Below are 24866 nucleotides of genomic sequence, written 5' to 3' on the forward strand. Positions count from 1 at the left end.
TGTGTCCAGAGAGCCATCCTGGGAAGCTCCCTCTTCAAAACGTTCTCTGTCTCTCAGTGTCCTGCCAACCCCCCACACCTTATCGCCAAGTTCAGTTGGTCCCAAATCTCAAATCTCTCCAATACTGTTCTCTATTTGCCATCCTTACTGCCATGATCTTACATCAGGCCATCACCATTCCTTCCATGGACTACTTCATTAGCCCTTTATGTTAAGCTTACCTCCTTGTAATTTATCCTTATAGACTGTCACAATAATACTGCTAACAAAATGTGATCATGTCACCCTCCTGGTCAAATTTTTCCAATGGCTTGCCATTACTAATGGGATAAAAGATAAACTTAATTATAAACTGACTAGATACTTTAGTTATAGCCATACTCATTCCAAGAATACCGGTGGCTGAGAGATTTTTTTTGTTTACACACGTGCTAAGGACCTCTGGTTTGAATCTCTGCCTTACACATGATCTCTATATCATAACATCAGTCACATTCTTTTGACAAATTTTGACAGAAAGCCCCACTTGTAATGATTTCACAGAGACGTTTGGTTGACCTAAGCAAGGCATTCGAAACCTTTCATACTAAAAAAAATCTTTCCCCATTATTTCTAATACGATTCTTTCCAAACCTTCTACTCAAGCCATGCAAGTCTATGCACTGCTCTTTCTTGAAACACCTGTGCTTTGCTGCTTCAAAATTTCAGCTCACGCCATCCCTCTGGTGTGGAATCCACTATCTCATTCTCTCTTCCTCTGCAGAACCTAAATATTCTCTACATCTATCTTGATCTGGTATGTGTCCCTGGGTCGCCTCAGTCCACAGGAATAAATCTCTTCTCTGAAATGCCCTAGCACGTACCATCTCAGTCATTCATTTGTGATTAATCATCAGTTCCTGTCTTGCCATTTTGTATTGTTGTATTATCTCTTGCACTGTTTATAACTTTTAAAGTGTTTGTGCTTTATTTCCTGAACTACATTGTAATTTCCTTGAAAGTTAAGACTTTGACCTGTATTACTATTTTTTTCTAGGTCCTCCATAATATCTCATATATAACAGGAACTTAATCGATATTTGTTAATTGACATATTGACTGGTAAATCTACACACAAAAAAGAAAACAGCTGCAGTTCATGAACTACAAAATTGTTTACATTAATGAACACGATTTTCTTTTTACTTTTAAGTGTTACTATTTTAAGAGAATAAATGCAAATATCAATTACTTATTTTATTATATTTTCTTAGACAAGCAAGAATATTTGTACTTCCTTTGGAAAAAAAAAGAAATATTGAACTTCATATGACAGCAGCGCATAATTTCTGTTTAGTTATACTGCCTACTGAGCAGAAGAAGCTTTCCCTTTTACGGACAGAGGGTAAAGGAGGAAGAAGAAGGAGGAAGGGCTGAAGGGAGGAAAAGGGGAAGAGACCAGGGAAGAGGTGGAGGAGAGAAGAAGAGGAAAAGGGGAGAAGGAAAAGAAAATGGAGGGAGAAGGTAAAGATGAAAGAGAGGTAAAAAGAGAACGGTAAGATTCACTTCTGATTAAATTGGAGGGCGAAACACTTTCTAAAAAAGAATAAGTGTCCTATTTCTGACTAAATCAGTTTTGCTCATTTTCTCCCTTTCAGATGTCACATAATTATAAAGTTGATTTTTCAGTGACATGGTCAAAATCATGTCTTCAAAGGTCATTCTAATAACTTAGAGGAAGTTTAGACTTCCTTGGCATGGAAGGCGCCAAGGAAGAGCCAAGGAGGGCCAGAATTGGAACATTGGAAAGGACCACAATAAGTTCATTCATCCATCTTTTAATTTTCACAGGTTAAAAAAAAAAAAAATGGCATGCTCTCTCTACTTACCAAGATTATCATGACTTTCTTCTATAATTGATAAGGGATGGAGCATAAAGCTACATACAAGTTATTGGAATTAACTCTAGTATAAAAGCACAACACTAAGTTATAGGAAATTTTTAAATCACCATTAAGTTCACTATTCCCCCTCTACATACACACAAGCACACAAGGTCTCTTATAGGGTTTGTTTGTTTGTTTTTTAAGTATATGCTTTTTCTAATCTCCTTTCTTAATAGCCAGCAAAAGGGTAATAATTCTCATTTCACTTTTGAACCTTAAGATAATTTTGTAAAGTATTACAACTAAAAACACTAAGTGGAATCGAAGTGCCCATGAATGTAAAAAAGTCAATAACTTGGAATTTGAGTTGAGATTGTTCTTTAGTATTTCATATGATTAAGGGGAAAAAAATACATAGAAGAAAAAGTCATCGCTGGCAGGGCAGGGAAATGACGATGAAAGTCCTCAAGTGGTGAGAAAGTGGTGATTCTGACGAACTGAATGTCGCCCTAGCCTCTGCATGCTTCCTCGCTTGGATACAGAAAGTTATTTAATGTGGCGAGAAAGTCAGTGTTGAAGCAGTATCACTATTCACTAGAAATCACATGTCATGAGTTCAGTTTTAAAAAAACAGAGGAAGTTCAGGCCCAGCAAAACTTGGGTCAACAGATGGCTTACGTAAATGTATAGGTTAGCTAAGACTGGAAAACTGCAGCCTCAAATAGACTCCTGCAGAAACAGCCACCAGACCCGGAGCCCCTCTCTCCTTCAAAGCAAAGCCTCAGAGAAGACAGGAAGATTAAAAGTCACAACTCAAGTGCAAATGACCAAATGCGACATTATTTCAGAAGCGTGCACACACACACACACACACCACTTCCTTCCACCTAAAAAAAAAATAGTTGAGAATTTTGAAGCTGATCTTATTTCTGCCAAAGCACAAAAAGACATAGTGTGAACTGACTTTACCTAAGTATGTTGTAAAAGGAGGAAGTTTGAAGTACAACTTAGGAAAGATTTAGAAACAAATCATCTTTCTTTTCAGCCATACATTATCACATATATTGTTATGTGACCATTTGCAGAAGATCCTATTAAAATGTGAACTATCAACAGGAACCTCTTGATCTTTAAAATCTCATCACCTTTCTCTGTCCCTCACATGTGCCTTTGCCATGGTTGTCTTCTCCGAGTCCTTGATTAGAAGCTCACACCCAGCACAGTCTTAGTATTTGCTATTTTCCTCACTTTAATGTTCTCCTGGCCACACAGGCAGATAGCTAGGCAGATAGCTTCATTGTCGTGCTTTCTCCTCAGCCCAGAAGACACCTCCACAGTGAAGCCTTCACTGGCCATCGCATTTGCAAATATACACTGCCAATTCTGTCAATCCTCTGATGCTCATTTATTTTCTTTCTTTCCTTCTCACTTTCCTCTTCACACTTTTTGTATTTAAAATGCAAGCTCTCTTTGTGAATTTATTCATTCAATAAACATTTATGAGCACCTAACACATGCCAGACACTAGGTCCCTGTGATTCAACATCAAACAAAACAGATAAAGATCTCTGCCCTCAAGGAGCTTATGTCCTAGCTGTGGAGTGGAAGATTTTCTCATAAATACAGTATATAAGAAAATACATGTTAGAAGGTAACAATGCTTTAGAGAATCGGGAGTGACAGGTTGTGGGGGTTGCAGTAGATAGCAATAAGAAATAGAACCAGGGATGGCCTCAGAGAGAAAGTGAAATCTGAACCAGTAGTTGACGGAGGTGATGGTGTTAGCCAGGCAGGTATCTGAAGGACAGAACAATCCAGGTGGGGGAACTACTAACACAAAGACCTGAAGTAGATGCATGTGTGACAAATTCCAAGAACAGTAGGAGAGTCAGTCATTGTGGCTAGAGTTAAATAAGTGAACATGAGAATATAGGAGAAAAGGTCCTAGAGTCAGTGGGGGCCAAGTTCATACAGATTCTTGTACTCTGAGTGAAACCAGGAGCCATTGCAGGGTTTGGAGGAGAAGTTAAGACAGGTGACACATTGTCTTGAGATTCATATATGAAAGGCAGCTGACATTTAAAATGTACTATTTTTAACATGCCATTATAGTTTCAAGATTATCAGTGTCAAGGTTGGATAATTTTAAGGTTTGAAGAAATTGCCTTGTTCATGTAATCATTCACAGATAATTATCAAGCACACCCTATATGTGGCACTGACAATACAAATTGAGCAGGACAATGAATGTGCCTGTAAAGTCAATTGCACACAACCCAGCTAGGGTAACTTTACTCTCAAGGAGAGAAAATTTACTCTTGGGCAAGACAAAAAAAAAAAAAAGCTTATACTTTTAATGTGTGTGTGTATATATATATTTATACATAGATATATTTTAATGTGTACATTAATATATTTAATGTGTCCACTAAATGCAATTTTTAATGTGTATATACATGCACAGTACATAGACATACAAATATCTGCGATATTAAATTTGAATGAGAAAGTACGGTTAGGAAAAAAGATGTCTAAAAAGATTCCTTAGGAGGACAAAAACAGATGGAGAAACATTTGTTTATTGGGAATCAAGTGATTATAATAAAATAAGCTAATTACAGTGATAGGGAAAGTACGGGACGTTATAGAAACACACACCAGGAACATCTAACTCGGTATGGAGGAGGAGATTGGAAGACGTTACACCTCAGCAGAGCCATGAGGGATGACCACGGGGAATTACTCTGGCAAGTAGGTGGGCCATGGTGTGCTAGAATCAAGGCAGAGGAAGAGCTTATGCAAAAGACCTGGACAATTATTTACACAGACTTGTATTGAAACAAATCTATATAAACTCCTAAAATTTCTAGCTTGGCTAATTTAGCTAATTAATACATTCAGTCAAATAGGCCACAAAGAAAACACTACAAACTGAAAACTGAATCTTTGTCACATTTTGTATCTCAAGTCTGTCCTCTCTTACATAACGGCCTTTCTTTCCATTGTCTGTCATCATCACAGTGAGGCCCTCACTACCTTCTGTCTGATAATCCCTGTAGCCCCCCTAACTTGTCTCCCTCTAGTCACCCCATAGCAGCAGGAAAACATAGTGATTTTAGGAAGTAATGTGCTAAATTGAGCTACTAGGAGAGCAGCCCTGATACTCTCAAATCTTCATGTTGCTCCGAATCAATTCTGTAGAGTCAGGCTTTAAACCACTGATCAAAGAGAGTTCAAGTATTCCTTTAAGTCAGTAGTTATTAAAATTTTAGAATCTATTGAATGCGATAGACCTCTCCTCATTCATCCAGTCGAAAATATTTAGAGCACCTACAATGTGCCAGGTACTGTTCTAATCACTGATGATAGAGATAGAACAGGGTATACAATGTCCTTTACTGACAAAGCTTGCTTTCTTAAGGAGCAAAGGCAAGTGGAAAATAAATGAACACAAATAAATAAATCTAATAATTTCAATTAATGGTAAGTGTTATGAAGTAAGTTTTAAAAGGGTAATGGGTCAAAGAGTGAAAGTAAGATAAGGAGATGGGGGCATCAGTGGAAGGAGAGGATATCTGGGTTGAGGACTGAATGATAACCAGCTACGTGACTGAGGGAAGACAGCCCCAAAATAGGGCCTAAGATGGAAATGGAAATGAACAGAGGAAAAATTGAGAGTGAGTATACACCTATGTGGCTTTACCGTTCTTAAAATATAATTTTCAGTATCAGTGGTTTAATAGACTCTGTCACCCTATACATGCCACCCAGATACCCCAGAATTTCCCCAAAACCATAAGTAAAAAGTTAATGTCTCTAAGGACCCTGCACTTCTGTTCAAATGGCCACTTTCAGTTTGAATGGCCAGAACCCACGTCGTATTATTTGTTAAATAATTTTAATATCCCCTCTATACTAAAGCATAGTATACATAAAATTGTCATACTACTTCAAGGATGAACCTGGATGCTCTAAAATCTATCCTGTATCCCTAAGGTTCCTGGCTTTATCTGTTAAAGAGGCAACAGCATACGGTGGTTGCATATGTGGGAAGCAGATTTTCTGGGTTTGAATCGTAACTCTGACAATCACTTAGCTATGGGGACCCTGGGCAAGTTGCCTAAAATTTGCATGCCTGATAGAATTTTTGTGAGGATTTAATGATAAAATAATGCACGTAGAGCTCTTAAAAGACTTGGCACATTAGAAATTATTATAATCGTTGTATGAATTATGAATTCCTGCTAAGCTATGCCTACCATCTCCAGTCAAATTCATTCCGTTTCCTCATCCTAACATACTTTTTTCTTTATTTCCAATGGCCAAATTTCTACCAACTTACAAGGCTCAGATGAAATGTCATAACCACCACGAAACTTCTACTGCTTTCAGCTTCCAGAAAAGTCTGTTCCCTCCTCTGAACAACTGTTAGTACTACTGTTCATACCATTAGTTTAATAGGTGGTTGTCTTACAAGGTGATTTCGTGTACTTGTTTTGCACACTTTGTTAGATTGTAAATTATTTGGAGCAGTGCTGTCCCATAGAAATAGAGTTAGAGACACATAAGTAATTTTATTTATTTTACTTTTTTAGCCATATAATTTTTTTAAAAAACAGGTGAGATTAATTTTAGTAACATTTTATTTAATCCCATAACAAAAATATTATAATTTACTATGCATTCGATATAAACAAATTATTAATGGAATATTTTAATTTTTTTTGTACTGAGTCTTTGAAATACAGTGTATATTTTACACATACAGCACATCTCAATGCGGACTAGCCGTATTTCAGATCCTCCACAGACAAGTGAGGACAGTGGCTACCACTCAGGACAGTGCAGCCTCAGGGCATGCATTTTCCTCAGCAGCTCTGAATTTATCATAATGCCTAGCATAGCACACTCCCTGTCTTGGAAGTGCAATTAATATTTGTCAAATTAATTACTGATTTATTTAAAATCAGTACAAAATCTAACCCCCTGGGAAATATATTCCTGCTATTCACAACACAAAAAGAAAAAGCAAAGAAAAATAATTTTCTTGATATCTTTAGAGAAGAAATTTGTTCTTCATCTGGAGTGATAAAACAAAATTTTCAATCATTTTCTCATTAAGAATATAGTTGAGATGTACTAAGTCATAGATTACCAAAAGAAATAGTATTTACAGCAATGAATTTATTTATTTGTTTGACACGTTTGGAGAAACAATTCAATCCTACTTTCCTGATAAGAATAAGAATTTTAGATAAGAGTAATTAACTCTTAAAACAAATGTGCAGGATTTGGTAATCTTGGTGAAGATATTTTGATGTCATTTTCTGCTCACCACATGATTCTTCCTCTAAAATATACTCAAACGTTTGTATAAGTGATTTCTCTGGTTACTCAGATACAGTTACAGAAAATGAATGACATTATTTCCATATTCATTAACCACATACTGTCAGGATCAGGTCAACTCAAATTATTCCTGTTAGAAAGTTGATATAAAAATAGAAATCTTGATATACAGTCTACTACTCTAAAATTGTAGCTACCCAGCCCTTCCTTATCAACTTTATTCCTACCTTACCTTTTAATCTTAAGTATCCATATTCTTGAAGTTTTGATTGTGGTAGAGAATTATAAAAAATTAACAAAAAATGGTAATTAGGAAAGTAAAATAACTCACCTTTGGCAATCTCAATGGTAATTTGCAAACTGGAAACTGATAATGGTTTTCATTAAGTATAAGAGATTGATCCAAGTTGCGGACTATCTTTTCCTTAGGTTCTTTATAAACTACAATGGTGCCCTTATAATGAGAGCAGCTATAGTTTCCAAATTCATCCACCTCTTTGATTTGGAGTTCCAGCCTGGGTTTTCTTTGTAAGTGAAAAATAAGCTTGTAGTCTTTTCCATAATCCTTCCCATTGCCTAAATAAAAGTAAAATTCATTTGTTATTATTAAGATATATCATTGTCTTAATTTTTAGAATCTAAATAATCATATTATTTTTTAAATACAATTAAAGATTTTTTGGTGTCATTGCCTCTTATCAAAATATATCCTGACAAAGCAGCAATAGACGTAGACTGTCTAGGTTAATAAAAAGGTTTCTCATCTGTAACTGGCCCAGGGGATCTCTGGCTGTTTCTAGATCTAATAATCTTTGATTTTCTTGTGTTATTGCATTTTGCTATCACAAAAGTAATTGTAAACAGTTAGCGCTTTCTGTATTTAAAAATTATTTTCACCTTTCAAGAATAACCTTTTTTCCTTTCCGCGAACTATATCATATTGTACACTATCATGACCTCATAATAGACATTCTAGAACTGCATTCACCTACGTGGTTACCACTAGTAACATATGGCTTTTTAAGTTTAAAATTAATTAAAGAGTGACATTCCTAGTCACCAAAGCAGTACCTGCATGTTGAGGTTACCTTAACCTTTTCTATGAATTGTACCAAATTATCTACTTATGTTCTTTCCTTTGTGCCATTCCTTCAAATTAAGTAATTTGGTACCCAGAAAAAAAATATTTAAAATTAAAATTCAATTTCCTAGTCACTCTAACCACATTTCAAAAGTTCAATAGCCACTTTTGTCTAGTAGCTACCTTATTAGGTAGTGCAGATATAAAACATTTCCACCATCACAGAAATAGACAGAACTGACACATGAAATAGTTACTAGGTTCACATTACTGAAATTTCTATTAAAACCTGGTGAATTCCCCCCCAAAACTGCTCACTGCTCACTGAAAGTAATGGAGCTTTCGTGACCATAACATTTCACCCATGGGGGGTTTTACCATGACAACTGGGATGTTTAAACTTACCATTGCTAGGGTAAAACAAACACTGCCTAAGGCACAGCTGCACCACTTTTAGCAAAATTTTAAAGTAAAGTGCGATGTAGCAGTTATAATACGTTTCTGACTTACAGATCCAAGTCCAGCCTCTATGTTTATTTACACTGTACTATTTATCCAGTTCTTTCACGTCTCTAACTAAATTTCTTAGAGCCTTAACTTTCTTATCTTTAAAACATGAGAAATAAAATGCACCTCCTAAGATTGTTCTGAAAATGAAATGAGGTAATATGGGTAAAATAATTGGCACAGGGTCTTGCATAAAATAAGTGCTCAATAAATAATAGCAATGATAGTAAATGATAAGAAGCAGAATTCTTCTAGTGGTTTTTTCTTTTATCTCCCACATGGAAGCACTTAGAGGATAAATACAAACAAAAGTTATTCATTGCATAGCAAAATTATGAAATCAACCATGAGTTGACCTTTTGAGAATTTCTCTTCAACGTATCATGTATATAGTTCCCTGAAATAGTAGCTTTTCAAAAAACCTTGTCATCTAAAAAAATACAAAATTAACTTACAATTTGTATGTTACTAGATATTCTTTATAGCAATATATTTTCTTCACATTAATGGGTATTGGAATATTTCTTATTGATGACAGAAAGTGCAAATGTAGCAATACCTGTTTCTGCTTAGAAAAGTCAGATGAAGGGGTGAAACGCTAGCAATATGGGGAATTGGAAGAATCCTATGAGAACCACAGGCTCTGAGTATTTCTGTATTCTAATATATCTCCACCACCTTGGCCTCTAAGCCTCCATCAATCCCTTGCTTGTTTTACTGCAATGACTCATTAATTGGTCTTTCTGCTCCTTCCCTTGCCTTACACAATCTATTCTCAACACAATTAGAATTTAACTCAGATCAAGTGACTCCTCTGTTAACACTTTTCATGGCTCCCCATATCACTTAGAATAACAGGCAAAATCCTTGCAATGGACTTCAAGCCATGATCAGTACTCTCCTCATCTCCAACTTTGCTCTTACTCCCTCTAATCTACCCATCACAGCCTCATCGCTGTTCCTCAAACACACCAGGTACACTTCTGCCTTGGTTTATTTATACTTGTAATCCCTCTGCCTAGGGCAAACTCACCAGGGATGGGATTATAGCTTGCTCTCTCATCTCTGTTTATATGCCACCATCTCAAAAAGTCTTCCCTAATGGGTCTATTTAAAATTGCAACTCTGACACTCCCTGAGTCTCTCTATATCCTTTCCCTGCTTTATTCTATAAAGTACTTCTCACCCCATTAAGCTGTATATTTTATTTACTTATTTGCTTCTTCTCTGTTTTTCCCTACTAGAATATAATATATATAAGAGCAGGAAATTTTTGTTGAATAAATAAAAGCATAGTCATCCTAATATCCTACATCTGTGTCTGGAAAAATCACTTGCCTGGGCCGGAGAGCATTTGGGGCAACTTTGAAACACACAGACCTCCTTATGACATTACTAAATGTTATGGGCGATGCTAAGATATCATTATATAAAATTTTGTCTGCCCATTTCCCAACACTTTTTGGTAAGCACCAGGGACTCAGATATCATTCGATAAAAAGCTTAAATGCCAAATTAACCTCTCTGGCCTAGAAAATGAAAGCATATTCTAGCTTGTCCAGTATTCTTCTTATCCAGAGGAATGCCAGAGGTTAATATAAAAACCAAGAGGAGCACCTATATATCTTATTTTCTCTTAGAAGTAGAAATAAAGTCTATGTCCCATGGCCCTCACTCAAAAGAATCATCTCTATTCTACATAATAAATATAGAAATTTCAACATTTCTCAGAGGGCAGTCATCTCAATTTATTAAAGTTTTAAATACTTAATTACACAATACTAATGTGTTAAGTCTTTTCCCAAGCTTTTGCCTTCATTCTTCCAACAAATACTCAATAAATTCCTTCTAGCTGTTAGGCACCATCCTAGGTGCTGTGGATGAAATGATTCTCACCAACTGGACTGACCCTCCTTTGATGGAACAGTAGTCAGAGAAACTGTTATTGATCAATTCAATGAATAAATAGAAAATTGCATCTATAGCAAAGTCCGCAAAAGAGAAGTAAAATAAGGTCTTGATGGAGTAAAGTAAGAACTGACATAATCAGAATAGAGAAGGTTTCTCCGAACACGATTATCAAAATGCGATATGAAGATATGTAGGAGATAACTGCAGGTGGGAGTAGGGATGGATGGGGAGGAAAACACTCCAGGCAGAAACCTCTGTCTTCAGGTCTGAGGTTCAAGGAGACACCCACAGGCCCTGATAGAGAATGAGTATCAGTTCTTTACTGAGGATCTTGCTCCTCTTAAAGGGAGAAAAATCCAGTGAGACTCCAAATCTGAGCATAGATTTCTAGGAAAGGCAAAACAGAAATGATTCCGGCAACCTGCCTGACTCATGTTCTCTGAGTGAAGATGAGTTCTTCCCTGTTCCTTATTTGGAGGAATTGTACATACTCGATGACTATCTTCAGGCACTCTTAGCATATTCTCCCCACTCCCCATCACAGACAATAGTATACTCAGTACCACGGCCTGTAAGAAGCACAGTAACTCATTCCTGTTTAGGGCAGTAGGTAAACACAGCTGCTGTCCCAAGTATTACAGGAAAATCATTTGCATTATTAGCTTGGGTGGGACACTTCCAGTTTTTGACTATATCTTCTTAGAGAGACTGTCCCAGGGTGGACACCGTGGTTTCTGCTTGGAAGCCAAGTAGGAAGAGATCTCTTCCACCCTTCCTTCCTCTCCCCCGTCCTCTCCCTTCCCTTTCTCTTTCTCTGACATCCCTGTCCAGTCCTGTCAGCTGACTCAGACGGCTGAGATTCTGCACGTTAAAGTGAAAGAGACACTTCAAATTGGGACACTTGGGTCTCACTTCAGAGATGCCAGAAAATGGGCAGCCTCAGCTTCAAGCCACATCGTTTTTGAAGCAACAAAGAGCCAGTGGGCCTTGGAGTAATTTCCAGAATCAGAGAGATAATAGGTATCATTAAAAATCAGTGGGGTCTATATTAATTTATAAGTGATCAGAGAATATTACTTGAGATCAAGTCTGTCACAAGACTCCAGGGCCAGAAATCTCCATAAGCCCATCCCTGAATTCTTCTCGATACCTCATCTTTACATGCATACCTGTTAGATTTTATTTCACCTCAAGGAAAAGAGTTGGAGTGGGGAAGGGTTAAATTCATAAAAAAGAAATTGCTGTGATGGCAACTCTCTCAAAGATCTTTTTCTCTCTTCTCTTGCACATTTATTTTCTGTGTTCTTTTTTTTTCTTTTTTTTCTCTTTCTTTTCAACTCCTTTTATCTCTTCTTTCTCATGCATTTCCTCACCTCTCATCTTCCGGTCCCCTCTGAGATTCACTCATCCTGTTTATAGTCATTCATTTACTACAGATTTATTGAAAGGCTTAATACCAGACAATATTCTAGCCTCAGGGGTGAACAGCAAGAAAGACACAGTCGCTGCCTTCATGAAAATTACACTCCAGTGAAGAGCATAATATAAGCATATGAGTGAAAAGTAAGTAAACTCATAAGTAGGTAAAATAATTTTGAATTGTGGTAAGATTTATAATGGTAACAAAAAAGCACTAGATAAATATGAAGATGAGAAGTAAGCAGGGATATATCATTTAGATCAGAGGTTCTTAACCACTCTTTTTGCCATGGACTCTTATAGAGTGCTGAAACCTATTGATTCCTTCTCAGAGTAGTCTTTTAAACATGTAAAATAAAATAAATAAAATTATAAATACGTCAATTGTACTGGAATATATATAGTTCTATCCACACATGTCTTGTGAGTCCACTGATTCCAGGTTAGATTCATTATAGAACATCATAAAGAGTTTGGATATTATTTTCAGTAGAATAAGAGGTAATTATAAGGTTTTAATCAGGAGAGTTTTTTTTTAAAAACTCTGTTATTACTATAGAGAAATAGATTTCATGTGGCCAGTAGTAGAAGCAGAGGCATATTTAGGAGGCAGCTGCTTTGGTGTAGGAAAGAGATGATCCTAGCTTGTACTCAGATAGTAATCACATAGAGGATCATTTCTAAAAAGAGTGTCAATTAGAGTCTGCCCATAAAGGAATATGCATCTCCCCAAACAAGCAAGCAAGAGAGACTGGGAAGAAAGAAGTAAATACATTTTTTTCTCTTCCTGCTTTTCAAAAGCCCCTCAGTCCTCTGGAGTTTTCCTTAGTAATACAAGTTTAGCAAACCCTTCCCGAAGTTTGTGGCTTCAAGCTATTAATAGCGCACATAATATGCAAAAAAAAAATTCTTTATACATACTTGAAGCAAATATGTTTCCAGTAAACCTTAAAAAAAGTTGTTCTCCTTCTTTTACTTGGAAATGACGAGAGAGCTCTGTAGGGCCATTGAAAGCTTCTGAGCATGAGTTCCTGAGCACCTGGGTTAAATCTTTAGAAGGCACCGCTAAAATGACGACTCTATGTGGATCATCTTTATGGTGGTGCAGGACAACGCAGGCAGTGGTGCTGAGCACGGCTTCCTCCAAAGATTTCACAAAAGAAATCAAATGGCTGTTGTCCACAATGGAAGACAGATGAAGCACAATAAACCTGCATCGGAAAACAAAAACAAAAACAAAAAAACAGGTGTGACCTAAGGTAAACATACAGTCTCAAAAATATTACTGGTAACTAATAAGACTCAAGAAAGGAACCATTATCAAACCAAACTTCCTTTAACATCAAGCCTTCTGATGACCGACTGGTTGGATTTATGAGTGAGTTTAATGAAACTCTTGGCCGTCAGGAAACCAGCTCAAATCAAACCACATTCTGAGAGACGTGCTGAAACAAAGAAACTGTCTAGTCTCAGCTCGGCTCTAAATATGGCAATGTATTCTAAATTGTATTTTAATTAGCATTACTAAAGAATATTACTTCAAAATATAGAAGAAAAAGATGATCAAAATAATCCATTCACTGCTAATAAGATGAAGAATATATATCATAATTAACTGGAGATTGAAATATTCTCCTCTGTCATGTGTGGCAAGGATTGTTATGATGGACCCTGTTATGGCTTGAATTGTGTTCCCTCCACTCAAATCCATATGTTGAAGTCCTGATCCCTAGTACCTCAGAAGTGTCCTTATTTGGAGATATGGTCTTTACAGAGGTGAAGTTAATGTGAGGTCATTAGGATGGGCCCTAATCTGATATGACTGTGTGTGTGTCGTAAAAAGGGGAAATTTAGACACAAAGAAATGAGTATAGAGAAAATGCCAAGTGAACGTAACAACAGCCATCTACAAGCTGAAGAGAGAGCCCTGGAGCAGATTTGTCTTTCAGAATCCTCTGAAGAAATGAACTTTGCTAACAACTAGATTTTGACTCCCAGCCTCTAGAACTAAGACAGTAAATTTTAGTTGTTTATGTCACCTAGTTTGTGGTACTGCATTATGGCAGCCTAGCAAACTAAAACAGATCCTTCCCCTGGGTAAGAACCCCCATCACCCAACTCTTCTCCAGAGAACTGCCCCACAGGAGGCCCCAGTTCAGAGCAGCCCCACATCCAAGGTGAGGACTGACCGATGCAGATGTAAAGCCAGACCCTTGGTACTTGTACTGCAAAGCTCCCGGGAGCTATCAGGTGGAGGTAAACCTTCAGCTGAAACCACCTGCTTCTTTTATTCCCTTCCGGGATTCATCTGGGAGCCCTATTTCAATAAAGCACTTGCATTTTCATCTTAGGCTCTTTTTCTAGAGAACCTGACCTCAGACAGTTGTAGACGTAAGATGTTCCATTATGAAATAAAGGCTATCTTTGGTCACAGGATTCTCTTTATGACTGTCTACTCCTCATGAACCTTAAAACTGTCAAAAACTCTTCTCATAATGAGCTGTCTAGAAAACATGGAAATGAGAAAGCAAAATGAGGACATTGGAATAACGAATTCAGTTTACATATACATAGTTATGAGATGAGCATAATGTGAACAGTTAATTACTATCTTCATGAAATTTCAGAAATGAAGGTGCTATTTTAGAACTATTTTGTAGTTAGAAGAAACCTGTAAAAATAAATCTAAGTTATGACTGGTTTCCAAAAGCACTTATTAAGCTATCATGAATGAAATTACAGTTAACATATTCATGTCAGTTCTGGTTTGCATGTTAAGCACACTCTAAGGGACTATTCATATTCCTATTTGAAGAATAAAGATTTAATCATATGATCCCATTTATGCAAACCAATAATAAATCATTAAGACAGACTATCATCAACTTTTATTGTTTGCTACTGCATTACCTTTCTAAATGTTCACACAATTCAAATGATATCAAGCCACTCTGCACAGTTCTCACCACAACATCATCAAGCCCAAACCAGCCGCCGTCTCGGCTTCTGAATCCCAGTAATTTCAAAGATTCACAGGCATTGTTCCCAGGTTTTCTTACGGAAGCAATTTTTGTCCTATGCAATGTAGCAGAAGAGAAATTGGTGAATTTAGTAAAGTATAAATCATAATTAATGCATTTATGTTTTTCATTATGCGAATAATCCAGTAACACTTCATTAAGTATATACTATTTGCCACTAATTATGCTATGTACACCAAGAATACAGAGATAAGGAATATAATACCCTTGCTCAGAAGCTCACAATATTACAATATTATCCAATTACAGGGCAAGATGACCTGTGAGATAATTAAGGGAACGTACAGAGTGGGTTAGCAGCAGAAGGAAGGTGCTCAGGAAAGCTTGCAAAGTGGAAATAGTGATATTTGAGATGAGCTTTAGAGAATGAAAAGCATTTTGCTACTGACAAAAAAAGTTAAGAGAGCATCCCAAAACGCTAATAAACTTGTTTACATAAGCTTGGATGTTTTAGGAGAGCTAATAGTAGTGGTATAGCATAATAGGTAAAACCACAGTCTGAAACAAGACCGCCTACTCTCAAATCCAGGGTAGCTCTCCCTCTGATTAACTGTGTGACCATGGGTGAATTTTTTTATCTTTCTGTATCTCAGCTTTCCTATCTATGAGACCAATAATGGTATCTGCATCACAGCATTAAAAATATTTGTAAAGCAATTATAATTGTAGTAAGCATAAATGATATTAATATTCTTAGTCTAATTCCTATGGCAGATGTGCCCAATTAGCTTTTTTGTGCAATTCTTCTTATTGTTTAACTTACCCCATCCAAAAGCCCTGAAAGAGTTGTATGTTCCATAGGATATTTTCCCCACAACCAGAGCTGATTTGACTAACAGTATACCGATTTCCAACACCCAATGAATTTTATTTTTATTTTTTTGGAATTTTACTAAGAGACCCAGTGATTGTAATTTGTCATTGTCCTTTGGTTGCAGTGCCCTGGGCTATAAAGGTGAATATGCAGGAAGATTATTAAGAAAGGGGGAAAAAAAAGATCAGATGCTAAGAAAGAAAACAAAAATGAAGATTAAAAAAAAATCAGTGTTCTCCTCAAGATGGAGCAGGCAAATTGTAGCCTTACATTAACTCCTTTTTCTTTCTTTCTTTCTTTCTTTCTTTCTTTCTTTCTTTCTTTCTTTCTTTCTTTCTTTCTTTTGAGTTCACTTAAATGGATACCTGTTTGTCACAACTAAAGGAAGAAAAATCTTTGATATGAAAAGCCCTGATCTAATGATGCTGCACCCATAGGGAACAGAACTGTTCTAGCTAGGTATTAAAAATGAAAATCCAAGTGTAAATCACACATCTTTATTTGTGAATAGAATTAGTTAAAGGTTTAAAACCACTGTATTTTCACAGGTTGAACTGTCCTACGACCTAACTAAACTAGATTTTAAATGTCTACTCTGAAAACTTCAGGTGGTTTTGAGTCTTCAGGAAATCACCCAGATTCAAATCAGAAGGATGGGGAAAGAAATGACATTTAGTTTTTGGCTTTTTGTTTATAACCACAAATATGATAACTTTTATAACCTTTGAAGTCAATAATTTATTAACATAGGAATATATACTTATACTGCATCAAAAACTTTGGTCATTTACTAGAAACTGACTTACTTAAATGGAAAGTTAATTTTTTTTTTTTTCTGATGGCCACTCTTACTTTTTTCTACCAATAGCCTAAATTTCTGTGGGCACTAATAGATTTTCAACTGTAGTGGGGCTGACCCTACTCCCAGGTGTAGGTGAGATAGTGCATTTGGCATATTTTAATACTATTTGCCAAAAAATCCAATTTCTATCCATTCTGAGCACATGGTAGGATTGTACTTCCTGTTTCTGATGGGCGAGTGGGGCTATGTGGCTAGTTCTGGTTAATGCATAGTGAAAAAAGGACATATATATCACTGTGAGGTGAAGAAGCATTTAATTGCTAATGTGGGTCTATTCAAATTTTCTTCTGCCACCATGACAGCGGACAGTGGTTGCCCTTTAACATAAGTCTAGGAGTGAGGACGACCAAGAAGCAGCCTGCCTTTGATGGCCAAACAATGTGTCCAAGACATAAAGGTCATTATTATAAGCCTTTGGGATTTCAGATTTTGTTACCATGCCATAATCGAAGTTAATCTGCCCCGTAGTACATCTTCCTTCTGGACCCAGTGATCTGTTCAGTGATGGGTTGGTGACAGATTTAGAGTTAGAATAAGACTCAGGGTCTTCATGTATATTCATGGTGAAAAGAGCTTCCTCTTTTCCACTGAACTTGGAGTTATAAAGATGTAGCCGTATTGCAGTATGAGGGACAAGCATGTCAGAGAATGGAATTGGCACAGAGAAAGGCACAGAAAGAGAAGTGAAAGACTAGGTTCTTTCTGGTTCAAGAAAAATATAAAGGTAAATATATTCCTCAATTTTTAAATTGCATGCACCAAAGAATTCTATTAAAAAAAAAAAAACCATTGAGTTTGCTTTTTTGTCTCTTAAGATGAAAAGATCCCTTAATGATATAAAGATCAAGTTTAGATTTCATTTTTTTCCCTGCTTTATTGAGATACAATTGACATATAATGTGTAAGTTTAGGGTATATGGTGTGATGATTTGATACATGTATTTATTATAAAATGCCTGCCACAATAAAGTTAGTTAATGTATCACCTTAAATTTAGACTTTTATATCATAATAGATACAATTCATATTGAAATTAAATGTTTTGTCGGCATCTTTATTTATCCCAGCTGTTCTTAACAACTCTGCAAATAAATACTTCTTTTTATGTATGCTAGTAGCAAACTTTGACAACTAGTATTGCCTAGCAGTGAATAACACTTGATCATACTTCACAAATAACATTCTAATGTACCAAGAGTTCCATAAAATATAATCAACCTTTATTAAATCAATTTGTTTAATCAAGAATAACTGAGCTAGCTTTTTCTTGAGTCCAAGATTCCCAGGTCCTAAATTCTGGGCATCCAGGGAATTATAATTGGCCCATTTGGGGGCAAATGTTCAATTATAATGAACAGAGACATTGAAGAACACAAAAGATCCCATTAAATGCACATAGATAGAAAAGACGATTTTTAGAATTTGTCGTATAATTCTCCCCAAATAAAGTGGCTGGGTAGACAAAACACTAAGTGTTCACTCCAGGCTTCCTTTCTCAGGTCTTATTGTGCCCTCATACCTCTGTCCCAGATCAGTGCTTTAATGCTACCCGATTAAAAGGCACTCAGAAGATTTTTTCCCAAAATGAAAAAGATCTGGTCCAAAGCACCTCAATATTTTGTTACCACAAGTAGAAATAGACATTACTAGGAACTTTTCAAGGATAGTTTCCTTCTTTCTTTTCTTTTCTTTTCTTTTTTTAATTTACTTTTTAGAACAGTTTTAGGTTCACGGAAAAATCAAAAGAAAGATACAGAGATTTTCCATGTATCTCCTGCCCTGACACATTCACAGCCTTCTCCATTACCAACGTCCCTCACCAGAGAGGTATATTTGCTACAATTGGTGGACCTTCATTGACACATCGTAATCACCAAAGAACATAGTTTTCATTAGGGCTCACTCTTGGTATTGTATATTCTACGGTTTGGACAAATGTGTAATGACAAGCATCTATCATTATAATATTATACAGAATATTTTCACCACCCTGGAAATCCTCTGTGCTCTGCCTATTCATTCCTTCCCAATCCCAACCTCTGGCAACCACTGATCTTTTTACTGTCTTCATAGTTTTGCCTTTTCCAAAATGTCATACAGTATGCATCATACAGTATAAAGTATTTTCAGAATGACTTCTTTCACTTAGCATTTATGATTCATCCATGTCTTTCTGTGGCTTAATATCTCATTTCTTTTTGGAATTGAATAATAATCTATCGTAGGAATGTTATTTATCCATTCACCTACTAAAGGACATCTTGATTGCTTCTAAGTTGTGGCAATTAGAAATACAGCTGCTATAAACATCTATGTGCAGATTTTTGTGTGGAAATAGTTTTAAACTCCTTTGGATACATACAAAGGAGTACTTTGCTGGATTGTGTGGTAAGAGTATGTTTAATTTTGTAAGAAACCAACAAACTGTCTTCCAAAGTGGCTGTACCACTTTGTATTCCCACAAGCAACAAACGAGACTTCCTGCTGCTCCTCCACCTCACCAGCATTGGAGGTTGTCTGTGTTCTGGATTTTGGTCATTCTAATAGGTGTGTAATGGTATCTCATTGTTGTTTAAATTTGTATCTCACTGATGACATATAATGAGAAGTATCTTTCCATATGTTTATTTACTAACCTATATCTTCTTTGGTGAGGTGTCTGTTACAGTCTTTGACCCATTTTTAATCAGGTTTTTGTTTTTTTATTGTTGAGTTTTAAGTGTACTTTATATATGTTGGATAACATCAGATGTATCTTTTTCAAAAATGTTTTCCAAGTCTGTGACCCATTTCCTCATTCTGTTGACATTGTCTTTTCTAGAACAAAATTTTTTAATTTTATGAAGTCCAGCATTTCAATTATTTCTTTCATGGATTGTACCTTTGATGTTGTGTCAAAAAAGTCATGGTCATACCCCAAATCATCTAGACTTTCACCCATGTTATCTTCTAGAAGTTTTATGGTTTTGTATTTTACATTTATATCTATAATCCATTTTGAGGCTTTTTTTGTGAAGAGTATAATGTCTGTGTTTAGATTAATTTTTTTGCATGTGGATGTCCACTTATTCTAGCACCGTATGTGGTAAAGACTATCTTTGCTCCATTGTATTATCTTTTCTCCTTTGTCAAGGATCAGTTGACTATATTTATGTGAATGTATTTCTGGGCTCTATATTCTCTTTCATTGACCTATTGGTCTATTTTTTCTCCAATACCACACTCTATTGATTACTGTAGCTTTATAGTAAGTCTTGAAGTCAGATAATGTCAGTCCTCCAGCTTTATTCTTCTCCTTCAATATTGTATTAGCTATTCTGAGTGATATTTTCTTTTTTATTTGAAAAATAAAATTAAATTCTTCCTCATCTGGTTTTCTAATCCATAGGTAATAGTATATGCTTTTACATAAAATGGTATACAATAAAGTAAAAATAATTCTAGTATACTATCTTCAAGTTTATTAAATGTGAAAAATCATATTTGCTCAGTAAGCATTTGCTTCAAAATTTTACTGAAACCATTTCACTTTATTAAATGAGGTTGACCAGTGTTGACGATATAGTACTGGCTGATGAGTACAAAGGAAAATATGGTATGTGTGTTCTTACTATTTATAAAGTTACCATTTTTCAATGTAAAACATGATTACTGTAGTTGATAACAATACATTAAATAATTGGAATTTGCTAAGAGAGTAGAATTTAAATGTTCTCACCAGAAAACAAAGAGATAAATATGTGAGGTGACGGAGATGTTAACTAACTAGATGGGAGGAATCTTTTCACACTGTATACATATATAAAATCACCGTAATGTATGCTTTAAATATCTCGCAATTTTATTTGTCAATTATACTTCAATAAAGCTGAAATAAATAAAATTATCCTTTCTTTTCAGGGTGAATCTCAAATATATTATAAATTTAATATCCAAAACCCAGGATTATAAATAACAAATCAAGAATAATCTATGGTCTCTCCCTTCCTATTGCTAAACAACTAGATCCTGATAAGCCTACTTTCTAATACACTTTTTGGCTTGCTCAAGTGGGAGGAATCTTAAAGGAATTTTCCAAATTCCCCTGCAAAAAAAATATATGAAGCCAGGGTTGAAGGTGAGGGAGCAACCAGATGCGAACGATGGGATTACTATGAGAATGAATTCCTTTTCAATAATTTAGGTAAGGAGAAATCTGTAAGTGGTAATCAAGTGAGCGAGCAAGGCACTGTAATCCTTGGGATCTCATCCATAAAAGATGAACTTGAGGCCTTAACCAAGATTCTCATGGAGGCTAACATAATCCCAAGTAAATAGCACTTAGTTCTCAGCAGAGACAGAAATAAATGCCATCTGGAGGAAAGCAGCTCCATTTATGCCTGCAGAATTCTCATACATGCATGCTTACCAGCAAAAGTCCTCAAACACATATGGAGGTAAATACCATAAATGACAGTCAGCAGAAGCCACAGGCAACATCCTCAAAAGCTACAGGTATCAGAATTAGTAGAAAGAGAATGAAAACAACTATATATGAAAAGTTTAATAAAATAGAGGACAGTATCATAAAAATAAGCAGGCAGCAGATGACTATCATGAATGATTGGGGAAATTTGAATAAGAGCTAAGTAGAATCTTAATAAATAAAAAATGTAATTGCTGGATATAATAACCCAATGATAAATTTAAAGTAGATTTTAAAAGTATACTGTGTTTGTGGCATTTTAACTGAAATGTGAAGAAATTACACAGAATATAGCACATAGGGACAGGAATATGGAAAATATAAAAAAGAAGAAAAGAAATATGGAATTTAGAAAGAGATGGTCTAATATATAATTGGAAATCCAGAAAGATAGAGTGGATAAAATGGAAGAGAGGCAATATTTGATTAGAAAATATATAAGGATTTTTCAGAAATGTGAAAAGACAGAAATTTACTATTCAGGAAGCACAATGTATTGAATTTCAAAAAATGCTTTTTAAAATTCAAATATAAATACATCATAGGAAAATGCAGACCATCAAATACCAAGAAAAGATCTTAAAAGCAGCCAGCAAGGTAAAGCAAATCACCCATAAAGTTATGAAAATCAAATTCACTACAGTCTTCACAACGTTGATAATAAAACTCATAAACAGTGGCATAATATCCCCAAAGAAATTAGGGGATATATCCATGTAAATCTAGAATCTTATGCTTTAGATGGTCTCCAAAGATGTTAAAGATACCTCTCAGCACTCATGCCCTTGGGTAGCACTCTCCCACAATGAATCAGAGTCCCCTCTATGACTGGCTTTAACCAATAGAATGTTACAGAAGTGGTGATCTGATCATTCCAAACTTCAGAATTAAGAAGGCCTGACAGCATCAGTTTTGTACTTGGAAGCCCTGACCTTCCATTAAATAGCCCAGTTACTCTCCTGGAAAGACCACATGACAGAAAGAGGCCAGATGGAGAAGTCAAGTAGAAAGAAAGAGTCCTTACAACTCCATGAAGAGAGAATTGGTCTAATCATTTCTGCATAATAGCTGAGCCCAGCCTTCCCTCTATCACTACCAAGATTCTAGATATGCGACTAAGCCATCTTGGACTTCTCAGCCTCAGACACCATCTTATTGAAAGCCATAATAGACCCTAAACAAGACTGACAAAAAAACCATCCAATTGAGAAAACGATGTGTGTTTGGGGGCGGGGGGTGGGGGGCAGAGCTCAGTGGAAAAGGTAAAGGGATTAAGAAGTACAAATTAGCAGTTAAAAAATAGTCATAGAGATGTAAATTACAGCACAGGGAATATAGTCAATAATATTGCAATAACTACATATGGTACTAAGTGGGTACTAGACTTATTGGACGATCACTTCATAAGTTATACAACTGTCTAACCACTTTGCTGTACACCTGAAATTAATATAATATTAATGTCAATGGTAATTGAAAAATAAAATTAAAAAAGAAAATGAAAAAAACTACAGACTGGGAGAAAGTACTTGCAATCACAAGTTTGACAAAGGACATATATCTAGAATATGTAAAGAATGCTCAAAAGTCTATCGTAAGAAAAACTACACAATTCAAAATTGGCAAAAGACTGAAAAGACACTAATCTAAAGAATATAAACACTTTGGGAGACAATTCTCCACGGGTATCTCACATTTTGCTATAAGAGGCCTTTGCAATAGATTATCTCTTCAAAGATGTTTGAATATCTAACATCCTTAGATAAGAAACACATGATTTTGTCTCCCCAAAGCAGAGGGAGAGTTTACTATCCACTACAATAAATACAATGTTCCCCTCCAGGTCATAGGTCATACAGGTCTGTTTGCTGCCCATTGAAAAGATTTGAGTTCCCTAAGCTTGGGTTTCTCAGCTGTGACATTGCCTCCATGGTATTGGAGACAAAGGTAGCGCATGTGGATATGAAACATTTTGTTGATGTCCTGTGAAAAATAAAGTCCTTTATCTCCAAAAAGAAAAAAAAAAAATCACCCAGTCTAGACCCCAAACAACCCACAGAATTATGAGAAATAATAAAATGATTGTTGTTTAGAGTAGTTTAATATGCAGGAATATATAACTGAAACACCCTGTAAAATTCTATTTTAAGAAAAAGGATACGCAGATAAATGGAAAGAAATCTCATGCTCGCGGATTAGAAAAATTAATATTACTAAAATGTCCATACTACCTAAAGCAATCTATAGATTCAATGCAATTCCTATAAAAATCTCAATGGTATTCTTTACAAAAATAGAAACAAAAAACTAAAATCTGTATAGAACTGGAATAGCCAATCTTGAGCAAGAACAAAGCTGGAAACATCACACTTCCTGATTTCAAAATGTATTTTAAAACTACAGCAATCATAACAATATGGTACTGACATAAAAACAGACATATAGACCAATTGGAACAGAATAGAAAGCCTAGAAATAAATCCACACACCTATAGTCAACCGATCTTTGACAAGGATGCCCAAAACTCATAGTGGAGAAAGGATATTGTACTCAATAAATGGTTTTGGGAAAACTAGGTATCCATATATAGAAGAATGATGTTGGACTCTAACGTGAAACCACATACACAAATTAACTCAAAATGGATTAAAGACTTTAAACATGATGACTGGAAGGGAAAACAAAACTGTTATTGCTTGAAGATGATACAAGAGTTTACATAGAAAACTTTAAATTCTTGAAAAAATATAAGACCTAATGAGAGGGTTTAGAAAGGTGGTGGCTTTAATACCATTGCAGACAAATCTACATTCATTTACACACATATTCCCAACAAATAGAAAAAAATTTTAAATACCATTTATAATAGCAGCCAGAACTATAAAGTATCTAGGAATAGTCTAGCAAAGCATGTGTAGTACATGTATGGAGACTTTCAAAACATTTCATTCAAAGACATTAGAGAACTGCACAAATGGAAGCATATATTATATAATTGATTAAAAGACTCACTATGGTAAAGATTTTACTTTTCCCCAAACTGACCGATAGGTCAGAGGCAATTACAATCAGAATCCCAACAAAGTTTGTTCTTGTGGACCTTGACAAACTGATTCTATTTTATAGGAAAGGGAAAGTTAAAAAAAAAAAAAAGTTATCTTGAAGAAGAAAAATATATGTCTACAGCCATGCTACCCTGAACAATCTGATCCTGTCTGATCTCGGATGCTAAGCAGGGTTGGGCCTGGTTAATACTTGGGTGGGAGACCACTTAGGAAGACCAAGTGCTGTAGGTGTAAAATATAAAATAATTTAAAAAAATAAGGGATTGTAAGCTAACAAGGTCCTTGCAATCTGTGAGGTCAACCAAGGGTTGCCTCGTCTAAAAAATCAAAAGAAAAAGAAAAATATATGATTTACCAACCAGATATCAACTTATTATAAAGCTAAAATTAAGACAGTATTAGATTGGCTTAAAACTAGATAAAAAGACTAACCAATGGAACAACCCAGAATAAGGAAATTTTGTTGTATGACAGAGGAGACATTAC

At 35.6% G+C, this 24866-nt stretch overlaps 1 protein-coding gene and 1 pseudogene across 1 annotated transcript in view; one reads left to right on the top strand and one right to left on the bottom strand.

Moving 5' to 3' along the window:
• Positions 1–24866, bottom strand: part of DTHD1 (death domain containing 1) — a 53869-nt gene that overhangs the window by 14104 nt on the left and 14899 nt on the right. The window contains exons 5-7 of the mRNA XM_006919067.1: positions 15043–15207; positions 13054–13343; positions 7546–7790 (exon numbers count right to left, since the gene is read on the bottom strand). Of these exons, the coding sequence (XP_006919129.1) occupies positions 7546–7790; positions 13054–13343; positions 15043–15207 (700 nt within the window). The remainder of the gene's footprint in view (positions 1–7545; positions 7791–13053; positions 13344–15042; positions 15208–24866) is intronic.
• LOC112485693 lies at positions 24494–24611 on the top strand (annotated as a pseudogene).

Source organism: Pteropus alecto, unplaced genomic scaffold (genome assembly GCF_000325575.1).
Source record: "Pteropus alecto unplaced genomic scaffold, ASM32557v1 scaffold5, whole genome shotgun sequence".
NCBI classification, from domain to species: Eukaryota; Metazoa; Chordata; class Mammalia; order Chiroptera; family Pteropodidae; genus Pteropus; species Pteropus alecto.